At 42.0% G+C, this 17,432-nt stretch overlaps 1 protein-coding gene across 20 annotated transcripts in view; it reads right to left on the bottom strand.

Annotated features, from left to right (window-relative positions):
* Positions 1–5,779: 5,779 nt before the first annotated feature.
* Positions 5,780–17,432, bottom strand: part of Celf2 (CUGBP Elav-like family member 2) — an 810,622-nt gene continuing 798,969 nt past the window's right edge. For all 20 annotated transcript variants that reach the window (XM_076939443.1, XM_076939449.1, XM_076939436.1 and 17 more), the window contains 3 exons: positions 13,942–14,085; positions 11,075–11,245; positions 5,780–9,705 (listed from right to left, as the gene is read on the bottom strand). In XM_076939443.1, the coding sequence (XP_076795558.1) occupies positions 11,118–11,245; positions 13,942–14,085 (272 nt within the window). In that variant the 3' untranslated portion in view covers positions 5,780–9,705; positions 11,075–11,117. The remainder of the gene's footprint in view (positions 9,706–11,074; positions 11,246–13,941; positions 14,086–17,432) is intronic.

Genomic DNA, 17,432 nt, shown 5'->3' with positions numbered 1-17,432 from the left:
TTCAGGCTTGGCTCCTGGAGCTCTAGCTACATGGTGACTGCATTCTTCGCAATGGAACATTTTCCTCATGCTCCATCCTGCAAACTCACAGAGGCCCCGGCCTCCAGTCTCCTCCCTGCTTTCCTAAGGCTGGCGGCATTTGTTGACTTTCATAGTTCATAAAATGGTGATGTTCTTTCATGGAAAACATTTCTAGACTGAGTAGAAAGTGCCTTGTGATCCCATGAGACCACTTCGATCAATTCTGCCCTTGGGGGAGATGTGAGTATATAGGTGTCTAAGAGCACTCGTCTGCTCGTCATGGGCAGCCTTTCCCAATCTGTCCCCATTAAACTCCAGTATGGAGATACTGAGTCTCAGTAGGAATGAGCTTAGGCAGGAGCTAGAGAGTCTGGGTGACTGACCACCCATCTTGAGCCTTCTGCACACTGACAAAGAGGGCACCATGGTACTGTACTCTAGTACCTTTGTAGAAGGAATGTGGTTTGATTGGACCACCTTCCTTTGAAATGCTTTTCTTTACTGGGCAGAGGTGCCAGTTGTGGTAGTATTCCCTGGACATGGATGGTGTGTTACTTTTCTGTGCATCCTGGTTCCTATCCAAGTAGCTGGTATAAAGGACTCTTTATAGCAGGTCTTTTGAACAAATGAATGATTAGTGGCTTATGTCCTACCTCTCTGGAATCTATGGACAAGTTGAGATATATTTCTAGGACTTGAGGACATTCCTGGGCTCACTAGTGCCCCAGAAGGAGTGTGATCCTTTTGTTCCTTCAAGGCTGTTACAGTGGCTCAGTTATGCTGTACTGCTGGTGGGGGTCCAGCCAGCTGTAGATTCCAACTTGCCATGCCCAGCACGAACACCAAAGGAACCAGAGGAACTGTTTCTTGGAAGGGCCTTACAAACCATTCATAGTTTTCTAGTAGTGTACTCAGTTCTAGAACTCCCCAAGGAGCATCCCTGGGTAGAAAACTTTCATGAGAGGATGAAAAATCACTTAAAAAGAGATCTGCAGTAGAACCAAAGTGGGTCTGACCCACTTACAGGCATAACCTGCCATCGAGGATCCAGTGCCTAAGGAATCAGGGGAAGTTTCTCCTTGCATTCTTGGGGCTCACACGTACAATTATTCTTCCTCATTACACTTCTGTCCTAGGCCTACCAAAGTGGTTCTCGACTTTTGCTAAGAGGCTTCCAATTTCTATCATCCTCAGCCCATGCCACAGTCAGACCTCTCTCTGCATGAATTTCCTGGGTTATTGTCCATCTAATAAAGAATGCTTTGCAATCAGTCTGTTAAAATCATTGGCCACATTCCTGTATCCACCTGTTTGCTTACTGACCCATCTTCTCTCCCTGCCTCCATGATCATCAGGCTCTGTGTGAGGCACTGACAGGGAGGGACAAGACTCAGTTCCTCCCTTCAGCCAGCATGCATATTGCCGGGAGACAGGAACACACAACATGTGCTCAGCAATTGGTGACCAGCAGCTGCTGTGCTGTATTGTCAAGTTCTATAGGGAGATGAAGGAAGTTTCACATGCGGTGTTTGCTACAAGGCTCAGGTAGTGAAATGCTGCTGTTAGTTACTCTGTGGCCAAGCAGTGACTTCTTATGTGTGCTTTGACTAAAAAAATCAGCTTTCTAAATGAGACATAACACGGGCGCTCAGTAAAACAACAAAAACACAGTATTTTTGGTTAAAATGGAGAAGATCAAGACAATGTAGAACATGCTCCACTCAGCTCCCTCTGTACTTCTAGCCTTGGAAAGGTCTGGAACCTGCAAGCCTGTGAGAGGCAGACCTACAGGTGACCTTGTCTTTTCTGTGTTGGCTACAAACTGGAAGAGCTAGGAGGAGCTCAGTGTGAAAATAATGTGTTGGTTTGCTGGCTCAGGTCCTATGTGTGGCCTGCTGGTTTCATGGGGACAGTGTCACCTTTGGACAGTTTCTCAGGAAGGGAAAATGTCTGTTCTAGGACTTGGTAGTACAGAGCACTCAGATGGAAAGACTGTAGATTCTAGCCAGCCATGACTGAGTTACCCAAGAAACCCAGGGAGAGCTGTGAGATACTCCAGGGATGCCAGAGAGGACAGCAAGCAGAAAACCGAGCCTTGACTGCACTACTCATTTATTGAGTCTTACTGAACAGTTATGTTGTGATCCAATTGTCCTGTGTGTGGTCACATCCACTAGGTAGTTTCACCTTGTTATGCTAATGAGGAAATTCAGACACACACGGGCTACAACAGTATTTAGTGGGAGAGCTGGTGTTCAAACTGGGCCCTCCAGCGAATCCATACTTGGAGATCCTTATGTAGGGCTTAAGCTGAGGTTAACTCATTACTGAACACAGTGCCTGTGTGTGATCTGTTTATAGATACTCATTTTTGCCTTAAACATATCCTTCTGAAGCATCGAGGAGAAGCTGGCACCAGGCTGGTTTGCTGACCATCAGCAAGGCTAAAGAAAATGTAGTGTTCCCCATGAAGCAGCTTTTGGTGCTGACCTGACATGATCAACTCAGACACAGCTGTGTACCCTGAATTCCCAGGCATGGAACACTCCAGACTCAGGGTTGCATACCTACTGAGAGAGAATGTGCTAGCTTGCATTTCTCTTGTGCTGTGCTGCTGAGGCTTATAACTTCCCCTGCCTATGGCCTTGGACACGGTCTTAAGGAAATGGCCAGCTCTTAATGGATGAGCCCAGATCCAGCACATCAATGTTTTCAGTGTTACCTCTCTTAGACAGCATGGTGCCACCAAGGGGATGTCATCAAGCCCCTCCTTTGATTTGATAACCTGTTTCTGACCTTGGCCTCTGACAAGCATTGAGTTTTGGGGTGTGTTACAGGTTTACAGGTTGGAAATTTGGGGTGGGAGGAAACAGAGAATGGGAGAAGAGTCCTGGTGTTCTGTTCCTCACAAAGGCTAACATCTGTTTCATAAAGGATTAAATGCCTGTGCCATTTTGCAGGCAGATATTTAGTTTTTCTTAGAATCATACGCGAGAAAGAAAAACAAATCTAACCCAAAAGACCCCAAGGTGGAGAGATCCGATAGAAATGCCATTCTGTTTAAACCTAAAGCCTATAGGAAAAAAAAAAAAAATTCAAAAATCCTCTCTCAAAGAGCCAGGCAGCAGGCCTTCCGCTAAAGCCTGGAAACTCACAGGCCCACTCCCTCTCACAAGGAGCAGCTTTGAAATCTTTCCATCTCATCCAGAATGATCAAACACTTCCTCTGCTGTTCCGCATTCTGTGGTCCAGAATAGAACTAACTGCCAATGTCCTCCACAGGGAATGATTTCAGTGTCACCTCATCTGACATACACACTAGCATTAGTGGCCTGCCTTCCTCTATTGTCCCCGTCTTCAGAGCCTAAGAAGATCACACATTGGAAAGGCAGTGGGCTTTCTAGGCTGGGATGCAGACAGGTGCTTTCTAGTGGTGTTGAGAGGTAAAGGGATTTTGTTTATTTTGCTTTGTTACACACGGCACTTGGCTACAGATTAGCCACCGCCACCAAAAAGATGGACTCCAAGCCCTTGTTAAAATGCACTCAGAAGAACTCCCCCCTCCACTTTTTTTGTTTCCAAAGTCCATTTATTGAATATTAATTCATAAAGACAATGATATAATTTTAATGAAAATATCCTATATCACTGAAGACTTAAAAGAACAATTTCCCTTAAAAACACTGCTTTGAGAAAGAATCACATTCACTTTACACGCAAGTCCTTTCTTAAGCTTTATTTAAGAAATCGAGTACTATATAGTTCAATATATATAAGACACATCCAGTATTGTGTTCCTGATAGCAAGTGCATAGATTTTGTTAAGATACCATTTTCACTCTATAGAAACGGTTCATGGTCACATGAAGGTAATATCTCCAGTGAATTTGCCCAAGCATGAGAGGAAAAAACAGAACACAGCAAAAATAGTGAACTACAACAGAATGAAAAACAAAAACAGTGGATTAGTAGAACAGTCGATTCCTGATAAGTGAATAAGCTGATTGCCTGGCCACAGTGTTTTATTCACTTATCAGGAATGATGCATGGTCCGATCGTGTTCACTGCATTGCCTAGCCTGCTAGCTGTGAGCCTGAGATCACACCCCGTTGCTTCGGCCTGGCAGGCGTGCCAGCCTGGGAACCCTGATGGTTGTCTGGCTTCTCATGATGGTCTGTGCATGGCCAGTAGACAGACCTGCTCACAACCATGGTGGGACACACACACACACACACACACACACACACCCCCCAACACCGAGTGTGAATTTAAGCAGCGGCTGACTTTATAGTTACAAGTGCTTACAGGACCGAGCCTTTGTGTCTTCAGTAGAAAAACCCACTTTGTCTTTCTGTGTGTGAACATCATGCTCTGTGCTGAATGGTAGGTATATTTGTATTTCAAAAAGAAACATCTTGGAATGAATTTTATCATCCTCTTTCCCAGGCCTTCCCTCCCTGATGCCACCCATTCCTCCAGAAAAGAAAGAAAGAGAAAGTACACCTTAGCGACCTGTCCTCACTAGTGGAAGCAGTAGCCTCTCAGAGGCCCTGAGACAGACAGCACACGTATCACTAGAAATCAGCTTTCGTCAGCGTAGGTTTAGGGCTCGGAAACTCATTCCCAGTGAGGTATTTGGCCTAGGGAAAGAGCCACCTTTCTTCTGCTTTGTAGGCTTGTGGTGGTTGACCTGATTGAAGAAATGGGCCTGAGGGGTCAGCTGAAACCAGAGGGTGGGCAGCCAGAGCTCTCACTGGCACCAGGCCCAGGGTGACTTGGCATGACCTGGCATAGGCACTGTATCTAACGTTTCAGTGCAGGGGCGAGAAGGGAGCAGACAGCCATGGGACCTATGAAAACACACTCTGAGGGCAGCCAGGCTCCTGAGCAAGTAGACAGTAGAGCAGGGAAGGCTTGTGGTGTTCACTGCAGGAAGGGTGGGGGCAGTGGGAGCACATCTCCTTCCTATCCTGTGTCTATCCCAGGAGGCGGTGTGTGTGTGTGTGTGTGTGTGTGTGTGTATGTGTGGAGCATGGACCTATGGCACTCTGAGCTCCCTTTTGCAAACAAATGGCAAGGACTTGAGCAGAAGTCCCCCTACCTCCATCATTGAATACCTGTGAGTTTTAATAATTGAAGCTACTCCTGGATTAAACTGATTAGCTTATAGAAATGCATTTCTATACAAACCCATTGATCGACGTAGCACACACCTAGGTTTAAACTCTTTTTACCCGCCCCCTGTTGACCAGGTAGTTTTATATTTACTCTTCTCTGAGGTTTTGCCTCTTTTATACGGGTGACCCCTTTCTAACCCTGACTGTAGTCTTGTGACTTCGTACTTGAAGGTAGACTGAAGGAGGCCTGGGTCTACTGCTTCTGTTCCTCCTAAGGTTACAGGAGAGACCTCATGAATGTTAGGAACTGTGGATATGAGGGAGGGGAGAGGAAAGAACACATGTGGTCAAAAGACCATAAAATGCCTTGCCAAGTGCAGCCCTGTAGGCAGTCCTTAGAGGAATCAGAGGGAAAGGCGTGCTGTCTTGGAAGCAGCAGTCAGGGGTAGGCTGTGCATGAACCAGAGGTGGGGTGTACAGTTTCTTCATTTCCCAAATCAGATATTCACTTAGGTGGAATCGACTGTATCTCTTTACACAACATATAGAGAAGAACAGATACGTGCGACAGTGAGGTTGTGCAGATGTGTCACCAACACAGAATGACTACCAACAATACAACACGCAGAGAGAGAAACAAGTATTAGGAAAATGGTTTAATATTGGAGACAGAAGCAAAAAACCGCATCACACAATAACATACATTACAAAAATAAGTCTGACTGTTTCAACTACACGGTTATGTTCACAATGAGGACAGAAGGGTCAGAAAAAACTTCGATCTAAACAGCAAAAAAGCAAACTCCTAAAGTTTAACTAATACATTTATCCACTTAAAGTGACTGAGTACTTCTAAATCTAATTATCTTATTGTGTAACTGCACAGTACAGAATAAAGAGTGAAACTTACCGCTGTATTTAAGACAAAATTCTAATGCTAGATATAGGCAAAGGGAAAAAAAGAAATCAAGCCAAAGTTTTTAATTCTTAAAAGAAAAGCAACTTTCTTTCTATCAACCGGAAATCAAACTTGAAATCAGTCATTGTCAGGGGGCCCACAAGAGTAAGCCACAAAAATTTCCATTTTTTTAATCTCCAGTATAAAAAATCCCACTGGTACAAAATGCATAAGTACAATCAGCTGTAGAAATAGGAAAGCCTGCGTTTTTGTTTTTTGGCTCAAATTCCATCAAACAACACAATCCAGATGCATCAATAAAACAGAAACAATACTCAAATGGTCTTACAGTTTCCACTAGGTTGCATTAACTTTGGCTTTTCTCAGACAATATTTAAAAACTATTTTGTAGTTCTAAACAAAATGGTATTATTAATCTACAAACAACAATTCCCACAGCACAAAAACACAAATACATTTTTGTATGACATTATTCAAAAGGTAATGAAACTACATTTTTTTAAAGTTTTATTATTTTTTAATTAGCACTTAAGATAATAAAAACAGAAACAGTAAATGATTCCAGAGTAGCACAAGCCAAGGAACTAGAACCCCTGCGGTGAAGGAAAGATGAACTTGTCACACCGTGGAGGTGCCATCTGATCAGAGTTCTCTGAGTGAGTTTTAAAAAGTCTATGCTTTACACTTGATTTTTGAAAATGCAGTTTCCCTGTGTTTTGTCTTCCGGAAACAGGCCCTGTGCACCCTTGCAGCTTTTTCCTTTTGATACTGAGAGATAAAGGACATTCTGTCTCTGAGGAAGGCTATCTTTCTAACAATGAAACATGCAAAAACAAAAACCTCCCCCTCAATGTACTGTCTTGGTTGCCTGCAAAATCAGAAACACTCAACAGAAAGTACCTGCCTGGCCCGAGCCTCTGTGGAGGACCGCAGGTGGATTAAGAGGAAGGAGGGCAGTTTGCTTCCATGGAGAAAAAAAAAAAAATCAAGATTTTTTTTTTTTTTTTTTTGAGATTTATGTCATTGGTAAATGAATAGATTCTGAACGAGATGGTCTATGAAATACAACTGGTATTCTCTTGTGTTTCTACATGTGTACCTACACACCACCATAGAGAGACTGAGAAATGTGTGTGATCACTGTTAGTGAGCTGAGTGCTGCAGAAAGTACAAAATAGCCCTCAAGGATGAAGGAAGGCCCCGGCAGTGGTAAACAGGTGTGGGCGCACACGAGTCATGTCACTGGAAGTGCACGTGCTGGAAGGAGGAGACTTTTTTTTTTTTTTTTTGCATTGTGAGAGGCTAATCCTTTCCATCTCAGGGCTATCACAATCACACACAATTGTGAGAAGCTAATCCTTTCCATCTCAGGGCTATCCCAGTCACACACGTGTTAAATCAAATGGGGTCAGGGTGAGAAGGAAAAGGAGCTGAGACCAGAAGCTTGCAGGGTATGTTTTTCCAGAGGCTGGATGTGTGTTGGGATAGTAGGTATGACATTGGGGTCTGTCAAAACAAGACATCTGCTCGTATGAAGCCAGACTCGGAGGAATATGGCACTTTCAAAAGCGACAGCAGGAACTAGTCCTGGTATTTGGTTAATAACTGTGGTGAAGAAGAGCAGTGCTGATCTCTTACATGGCCAGCAACTTGAAATGTGTTCACCTAAAGATCAGAACACCCTAGAAACCCAGAGAGGCAGGGAAAGGTCCGAGGGCTTTCATGAAGACACTTTGCACACTCAGGTGTCTACAGGAATCTGAGAAGCCCGAGCACAAAGGCTGATTCAGCATTACATAGGGGTGTTTAACAAAAGCAAAATTTCTTGAAAGACTGGACCTCCAAAAAGCCATTTAACTCCAGGGTGTATAAAAATATTGTACACTAGGACATACTTTGAAACCCAATCTCAAAAAGCAGACCTCATCTTTAGGGTTGTGTAGGGGCTAAGATTTACCTATTTTTACCTTCACAGGCTCTACTCAAACTCTTACACTTAAGCTTAAGGAGCACAGGATAATAGCAAGGAAGGGGGGATAAAAATAAAATAAAATAAAATAAAATAAAATAAAATAAAATAAAATAAATGGTTTAGGAAAAAGACGTAAGAGTTTTTTGGGTCAGTGGGTGTCTGAAAAAAACAAAAATAACGCAGAAGACACAAATGGGGGAAAAAATCTAAACACCCCAAAACAAACCCAAGGATGACAGTATAAAAAGTTACCAACACTCCAGATAGCTCTGGGTAGAAAGGGTTAAAAGTTCAGGACTTTCTCACCTTAGAGGTTTCCAGATAGTATGCAGAGAATACATTGAGGGCTGCCGTCACAGCACTGATGTGGAGTGGTTAGAAAAGTGACTCACGGCACTTATACAATGTCTTACAAAAAACAGCATAGAGAAGTAACAAACAATAACAATTTCAGGCAACAAGACCACGGAATAGCAAGTTAACAAACTTTGTAACCTTTTTTTTTTTTTGTTTTAAATATTAGGGATTTATACAAAACACATAATAAAATACCATGTTATCAAATCACTTCTCACAGGAAACACGCAAAGCTCTAGGAAGGAAGTACCTTTGGAATTTGGCACTAGATAGTTTTCACTTTTTTTTTTTCTTTAAAAGAAAAAACAAAAACAGATCACATTTTGCTGAACACAAACACATCTAATAGTTCACAATAAAAAAAAAGTGACATCAATGCTTCTCAAGCCAACACAAAACTTATTCTGGAATAGTTTTTTTTTTCTTTCACATGAAATTTATTTTTTTTAAGCAAACAACTTTTTTTTTAATTCTTTTTTTGTTTTGTTTTAAGTAAACCAATTCTAAGCTTGTCTTATCAACAAATAACATTAAGACCTTAAGACTCGTGATGAGACCACAACTTAATCCACAGAAGCACCAACATGACGCAGTTTACAGTAACCTTCTCCTGTACATTGGAACAGTATAAAATATAGGTAATTTCATGTGCATTAAACCATGGATTGTCTAACTGTGAGTCAGTTCAGCAAAAGGTGACACAAATAGGTAGCATTTGCCCCAAAACAGGGTAAATATTTTTCTTATACTAATCTACAAAAGTGGTTCTCTATATATATCTTAATGAGAAAGTGAGCCACCTAAAATGGCCTTATCAAAAAACTTTACACTGCCTGAAAAATGTAAAAACTATTACAGACCTCTAGAGACTTAAAATCAGACAGTTTTTTTTTTTCTCAAACTGTTTTTGGAAGTAGTCTGTTAGAAACCAACATTCTGTGTCCCTGGACACATATTGCTATTGTCACCAGTGACCGGGCAGAATGCCAATCCCTGTGTAATACTTTCAAGTCTGTTTTATGAAAAGAAAAAAATAAGAAAGAAACATTTTTGCCACAGGTTTTGTTTTCTATAATTTGTCTAATAATTTCAGTCTTGCATGAATGCAGCAATGTTTTTCACATTGACTTCCCAGAATTCATAGCTAGATGAGGTCACATGCAAATTTCAAAGGTCAAAACTAGATCAAAGGTCAGTAGGAGAACCAAATATGATGTGAGGTCAGAAAGACATCAGAAACAATGACGGGACGATGAAACTGTTTTTGAGACGCCACAGGGACATGCTAGGCAAACGATGACTAACGGGCATGAAGATGTCTGGGGAGAAAACAAGGAAGAGTCAGAAGTTACACAGAGTCTACGCAGCAGCAGCAACAACATCACTTTTAAGGGTAGGGGAGAAAAACTAATGCAAATCTTAGGTCTTCAGGGAGTCTATGAGCCATTCACATAATTTGCATTTCTTACACTCTTTTTCCACAGCACAATGAAACCCCAAGAGAATCCATCTGGAGAGAGTGAGAGGGGATGGATTCTGGGTGTTTTGGGGTGAAGGACTAGCAAGGGACAGAGGAGAGGGTCCAGTTTGAACAAAGGTGACATATGGGGAAGTCAAGACAACTGAATTGTAAACTAGATAATGGAAATTACAAACAAAATAATCAGACAATACAAACGACAAGAGGAGAAAGCATGAACTTTAGGTCTAGGGTTCAACGGTGAAAAAAAGCCCATTCCTAGAACAATTCCTCTCGAGACTACTTCAGAAGGTTCTAGCTAGACAGAGAACTGCTCTTTAGATACCCAATAAGTTAACAATAGGCAATAAATAACTTCCATTATTTCTGAGGCAGTAAAAATTTTGTATAAAAATAGAAATGCTTTTTTACAAATAAAATTTACAGGCCTGTGGCTTTCTTTTTTATTTATGTATTATTTATGTATTTATTTATTATTAAATTTATCTTTCAAGAAACATCAAGTATTTTCACTCATTTTTATTTTATTTTTAAACCCTGTAGCTTTAAGAAACAGATCTCTAAATCTTTTTTTACATTAATCCTTTCTAAAAACAAAAATAAAACAATAACAAAATAGACAACCAGTGTAATAATCTGACCAATAAATGTCATGTTTCTTTGAACCCTAAAATAAAATCCTACTTATATTAAAAGAAACCAATGTAGTGGGAGGGTGTTTTGTGGAGTTTTAAGTGCTTCTCTTGGCTTCTCCCTCTGCTGGGCCACCACGTCATCTCTAACGGTGGGGCCCTCCGAGGGGTGGTTGGGCGGGCGGGTGGGCAAGGAGGGGTGAGTGCTCCAGGCAGTGCTCTTGGGGCACCAGTGGTTCAGAGTTGGAACTGCACATTAGTGTTTGCTTGCCTTTCAAATTCTCAAGGTGTCATTTACTTGTTTATATGTTTTTCTTTAAAAAAGCAAAACAATGTTTTTAAAAGAGTAAGAATATTCAAATTGCAGAACAAAGGAGAATACAGTGGCACAACTGGAGGAGGGGTTTACTCAGTAAAAACAAGGTAGCCCAGGTATTAATTATGGCAGATTGGGTGGGGCATGAGTGGAAGAAATGGAGGCCTTATTGTAAAAATAACCGTCTCTCTTGGTAGCAGTTGGCATTGTGGTCCCTCCTCTGCCTTTCCTGTTGAGGACAGGCTGGCTGTGGGACTTACCCTACGAAAGCTAAAGTAAGAGCAGGGAGCATCTGGGCTAGGCTCAGTAAGGTTTGCTGTCATTTTTGGAGCGCTTCAGCTGCACCTTCAAGCGTTTCATGCCGATCTGAAAGCCATTCATAGCCTGGATGGCAGCTTGTGCAGAGACTGGATTGTCATAGCTCACAAAGCCTGGAAAACAGAGGGAAGGAGGGAGGAAGGGAGGTCAGGGAAGCCAAGTAGAAACTGGGGCTGGTGGGGCTGGCCGGCATAGGCATCCTGTGACTGCAATGCTGAGAGGTGCCTGGCCCAGGATCTGAGCTGGGCTCTGTTAGGTTTATGCTGTCCTGTGCATGCACAGTGTATGTGTGAATGGCAAGTAATGAAAGAGCTAGTTCCATGTAGGGCACGAGCCTCCCTACAAAACTATAGCTAGGTTTCTCTAGTGAGCTCTGTCCCTCTATTTAGTGCTCTGAAGTCACACCTGTTTGTTTGACAATCCTCCCTCCACCCCCACCCCAACCCCAGCCGGGGGTCCTTTGGGAAAAATCCTCAGAAGAGAGTGAGTATTATATATACTCATAGAAAGTCTACATAGGGTTGGCTGCTTCAGGATGAGTCCACCACTGAATTAACTGAATTAGAATAGTGTATACTAGTTTAACATTTTGGAATTACTGTTTAGACAAACCCAGGGAAAGACAATCTGCCTTCTCTTTGTCTCAGGGCTTAGTAAGAGTCTCTGCATACCCCAGTTATTTGAATCTGCAGCAATAAGCCACCATCAGAGAGACAGGGCATGTCTGTTTTTGAACAAGAACAAATGATGTCCTACAAAGAGTCAGGAGGAGAGAATTCTGGTTGTGGACTTTAACAGAGTGGGAGGCAAGTCAGGAGAGTACCAGCATAGCTTGGTCAATGCTGAGGCAGTGGTGAGCTTTTCATGAGTGGAGGCAGGAGGCTATCCCAGAGATTGAATTTCACTTCTACACATCAGTAATTTGGAAGATCCTAGCATCTTCATCTACTTAATACTATTAAAGTTTAAAGCTAAACAGAAAATTCTCTTACAAACCAGTGGAGGGAGCAAAGGACATAAACATACTTTGAACAGAGTTCTCAGCTGATAAAAAGGCAAGAGAGCTTTTCATAGGTAGGCTGGAATGCAAAAATGATTGTTTACATTTTTATTAACTCTAACTCCCAGTAAGAGTAGCTTCAGATCCAAGCCTTTCATCTGGTGTGACTCCTCCCTCTCTCAGGGTCTTGGGTACGAGTGCAAGATGGCTGGAGAATGGAATGGGTCAGGAGTGAGATGGACGAAGGATGGATTATTACAACAAGCAGCTCAGTAACTAACTTGGGAGGGGGGTGGGGGGTAGCATTAAGACTGCTCACCGAGAGACCTGGGAGGCAAAGCTTTTAAGACAAATTGAAAATACATCCCTAATTCTCACAGCTACAGCGTGTATTATCAGGAACATATTGGTTAAGCAGTTTGTAGACTGACAAAATTTCTTTTCAAGGTAATGTTTCCTCAAATCACAAATACCTTGTGGTATAGTTGCTTTTAGTCTTCAAATAAACTTAGAACAGTTATGGAACTATGAAAATTGTCAGTCAAAAAGCCTTGCACAGGAAACCTTTCCAAATGCTGTGGCTCTCACACGCATGCACCCGTGTGGCAGCTTAATTCTCATGTTGCTCCTCAGCTGCTACATCTTTATAGTCCCACCACAGAGTGATGTGGGTTTAGGCTGACAGCCTTTCTCCTAGAGTAAAAACAGTCACTGGAAATGGTTGATGCATTAATTCTTCTAATCCCTGAGGTGTAGGTCTTCCTGTATGATGAAAGAGCCTAGTACCAGAGCTGTAGTAACCAAAATGTTATCTAGCAGTCAGCCAAATGAAGTCTGAATTTCCGGCTATTTGAGAACCACGCTACTTTACATTTCTCTTTGTAGTACACACATTCCTATCTCTTTCGGCCCATATCTTATTTCGTATCACATACTACCTCCCACAATGTGAATTAGTAACTTGTAGGAGTGCTATCAGCAAAATGCTGTGACTCTCCCTGAGCCAGAGCTTGCTAAGCAAGGTGCTGAGCACCCTGGATCCTTAACTTCTTTGGGGGCTAAATCAGTCAGAAAAATAAGTCATGGATTTAACAAGCTGTCCTTGTGGTATAGAAACATCAGGGCATGAGTTTTCATTACTATGTTAAAAAAAAAAAAGAAGAAGAAGAAGAAGATGATGATGACGCTCTCTCTGGACAAGAGGCTGCAAGGGCAGACAGTTAGGTGTCTGCGAGTGTTTGGTTAAGACCCAAATATTCCTGTGCTCTGTGCATATTCATGCAGCCCTGGCCAATCGTATGATCTAACACCACCATGATGCTTTGTTCTCTGTAAGCATGGCGTACATCAACTGCTAGTCCTTAGTCCATAGAGATGGAGTGGCAGCAGCTTGGCTATATCCTTCTTATGACTGGGACACCTGTAAGCCTGGGTAACAAGGCCTGATTCAGTGTGTGAGCTATTTGAAACTGAGGCGTAAGACTTGATGGCAGAGTGTTAGCAGTGCTTGTCTGTAGCACAGACTAAACATTCCTGACTCCATCTGCAGGGCTTAAAGAAACAACTACTGCTCTATGGTGAAATGGAATCAGATATATAGGAAGATACTTTACTACTACAGTATAGAATATTACCTAAGGTAAGGGACTGTCCCCTTTTGTATGGCTCTTCCCCCTTTTCTGATTAAACACCTCTGTCTAAATCTCTGTACATGCAACTAGAAGGTCAGGAGCTACCATCATAAGGAAGGCCCTATTTTGACTTCTGACTAGGAAACCTGCAATATTTAGCTAGGTTTCTTTTGCATACCAAAGCACTTGCTCAGATTGGTCTGTTTGTCAATGAAGACTTTAGCAGAGATAACATTTCCAAAGGGCATGAACATCTGCAGAATGTCCTGGTCTCCAAACTCCTGTGGAAGGTGGTAAATAAAGAGGTTTGCTCCCTCTGGACCTAAAGAGGAAGAAAAAATCAAAGTAAGGTATCCCCCAAGTCTTAGTCCCCAAAGCCTCTCAGGAATATTTCAGTAATAGGTAGGCTAGTCATTTGGCTTTTCTTATGAAGAATGGACAGACGGATAATGTTTAAGCTCCAGCATGATATTCAGGAAAACACTAATCCTTTGAAATGTTCTCATTGGTGGTGGGTGGGGGTGGGATGGGGTGGGGCATGCTATATGTAGCTTCTTTTTCATAGAGAATCTTTGGATCACTTTGGCTGCACATAATCTCCATGGGGAAAAGGTGAAGGTAGGGGCAGGGCAGGGATAGAATTCAGAACAGGTTACTCCTAGGTGGCCATGTTTTATGTGTGGACTGTCTCTTGAAGTGGAAGACAGCATCCTTTGCATTCTAAGCAAATGCAGTAATTTGGAATAATGAATACAACAGCAGCAGTGCTGCTCAGATCCTCAGTCATTTACTTGGTTATCTAGCCAGGTTTGATTTGGCAAATCTGTGCATACACACTATAATAATCATCTCTGAATGACTGGCAGGGAGTCAACAGCTGGGTGGAAAGGTAGATAGGCTTACAACTTTGACAGGCCTTTATATCACTGAGAAGTCGCCTTGGGAGTAAGTTCAGTGGATATAAGAGTTTCTCCAAGACTGAGTTAAACAAAGCTTTCCCCTTTCAAGCAAACTACACAAACCAAGGGAGAAGGCAAAAGGTCTGTTTAGTTCTACAGTTTAGAAGGTTAGTTTTCTCAAGTTTCTCACTGAACTTAAGACTAATCTACACAAGATCTGTGTGAAAGAAATGAAAGAAGATGCATTTGACAGAAAGGACAAAGTTGGGATATTTCATGGATGCTGGAAGATAGGAACTCACAGAACTGGAAAAGTGACTTCTGTACCTGGCTCTCACAGGAGAGAAAACCTGCCCTGCGGAGATCAGGTGCCACGATCCTATGATCTTCCTACAGAGTTCCTACAATGGGAAATGCTATCTATGTGTGTGTGCCTAAGTAAAATGAGAATTAAAAGAACTTTGCAAAAATATATGAATTGGTACATCTTTTCTGCCCCTAGAAAATTAATGAAGTCTTAAAGAATGAGACTTTACTGAAACCATAGATGTAGTTATTTCTTCTTTACTTGAAAACATGTCAATATCACTGTATTGCTTACAGATTCTGTGGATATGTCTACAATCCAGCTTTAGGGAGGCAGCCTGTTTTAGAGGCAGCCAGTTATAGTTGAGACTAAGCCTTAAGTGTTTTCTGGTCCTAATATGGATAGACTGAGAACTCCAATGCTAGAAATGGGTGTGCTATGTGCTACTGCATCATGTGTACTCTTAGATGCTGGTCAGATGTGCACTCTAGAGTGAATGTGCCTTTTAAACAAAGGATTTGAATATGCTGCAAGAAGGATTAATGGAGCCTAATGCATTGTAGGGAATGCTGCTATTCCTGAAGTCTGAGCAGTAAGTACACTTTTAATGAACAGGGCAGATTGAGTGCCTGAATGATCCTGCAATCCAGAAGGCTATATACATTCTGAATATGTCCAGGCCAGACAGATGGAGACCATAACCAGTGAGACAGACAAAAAGAGGCTTTGGTCCTTTTGTTTGTTATTTTGGTTTTTTGTATATAAATTCCAGCATCTTCCTGATTCTTCTCCTTTGATGTCCCTTTACCAAGAAGTAGTTTGATTTTTTTTACCCTCCTAAACTGAGAAAAAAAAAGCAGTTTCATATCAAAAAACCTTTATTGCATGCAACTGGCATAGCTGATACCTCTACCCCCCCCCCAAACAACACTCTCTCACACACACACACACACACACTCTCTCTCTCTCTCTCTCTCTCTCTCCTAAATCTCTAAAAGCAATACAAACCTGTTTACAACTCACCCTTTCTATCTGTCTTCTATCTGTCTACTTTGTCTAGCATACAGTAACTGGCAGTTGTCTTGTATTACTGGTCCCTAGAGCTGTTGTTGCATTATGTATTCCTCACAGGGTACCCAATGTAGCACAAACCCCTAGGCCCAGAGGCACCTATCTGCCAGAACAAAGCTTCACCAAACCACCAGTGCTGGGAGTCCTTTTGCTGGGTACCTGCGGGCTGCAACTACTTTGAGTGTAAAACTTGCCTTCTGTTAAGGGAGGGAGATGGGATGTATGAGTGATGGGAGATGGGAGTGGCTATAGAATGTTCACGATGGCATGAAATGTAATAGGCTTTCCTCATATTTACATCTGTAGGAATGTTACAACCTTTCACAAACTTTAGCTATGGAAATATTAAACCATTTGTCAAGTCTAAAGGTTCATTTTTCCTGTGGTGGAAAAGTAACCAGAGTCCATGACTAAATCCTTCAGGGTACATTTCAGCTTTGACCAAAGATCAGCAGCATAGGATAGAGCTGTGGGTTAGGGATCCACTGAGTAGTAGACTTGTTCTCTCCCATTCTTGCTATAACTTGCATTTTAAATTACATTTTACTTAAACTAATGGCAGATGGATGATATTCTTTAGCTAGACTAACTGGATGAGAAGATGATCAAGAGAGAGGTATGAGAAGTAAGAGACAGGGATGGGGGTGGGAACAAACAAACCAAGCCAACAAAATGAACAAACCAAAAGCTACCACTAGCACCAAAATAAAGAGTCCTAAACTAAAGCCTAAACTAGAGTTAGGACTTGGTGATCATGATGTTCTGTCCTTATTAGTCAAAGCTTACAACAGTGGGCTGAGGCACTATGTCTGAGTGACACAGTTATCTTGTCCTGTATAGCCATGCTGGATGGGAGACCTGACAGTCCGGAGCCATCCAGGGGTCTTAGCTCTGTTCTTTACAGGTCCCCCTCCATGGTGCTTACTTCTCAGTGGCTCTCAGACCCTATAGAGACTAAACAAAGATGGCTTTGTGATGTTCATAATGCGGAGTCCCTTTCAAACACCCAGTGAAACACAGTTCTCCAAATAGCTGTGCATGCTTGAAACCTACAAAAGATGTCACAGCTAAGAGGAAGGGGGCAAGGAGGCTGAAGTAATGAGAAGTAATGTAGGTCTCATCTATTTTTTTCTTTTTTGAAGACCTCTATGCTGTATGCCAAAGGAAAATTTATTTTCTATTTTTTTTACACTTTTAAGTTGTATCTTCTTAAAAGTCCTAACTTTGCAGACTAAAACAATGATATCAGATTACAGATTACCAGACTCTTTATATAAATATCTAAGCAGAAGCAGTTTGTAACTATGATGTGAAGGTAAAAGGAGAAGAACAAGAACAGTCTTCTTCCATCTTCTGAACAAGTGAGAAGGAGAACAGCAAGTTGCTGACTGC

Source organism: Arvicanthis niloticus, chromosome 8 (assembly GCF_011762505.2).
Source record: "Arvicanthis niloticus isolate mArvNil1 chromosome 8, mArvNil1.pat.X, whole genome shotgun sequence".
NCBI lineage: Eukaryota > Metazoa > Chordata > Mammalia > Rodentia > Muridae > Arvicanthis > Arvicanthis niloticus.
The sequence above is the reverse complement of the archived record's forward strand: the minus strand, read 5'-3'. Positions and strand labels throughout refer to the sequence as shown.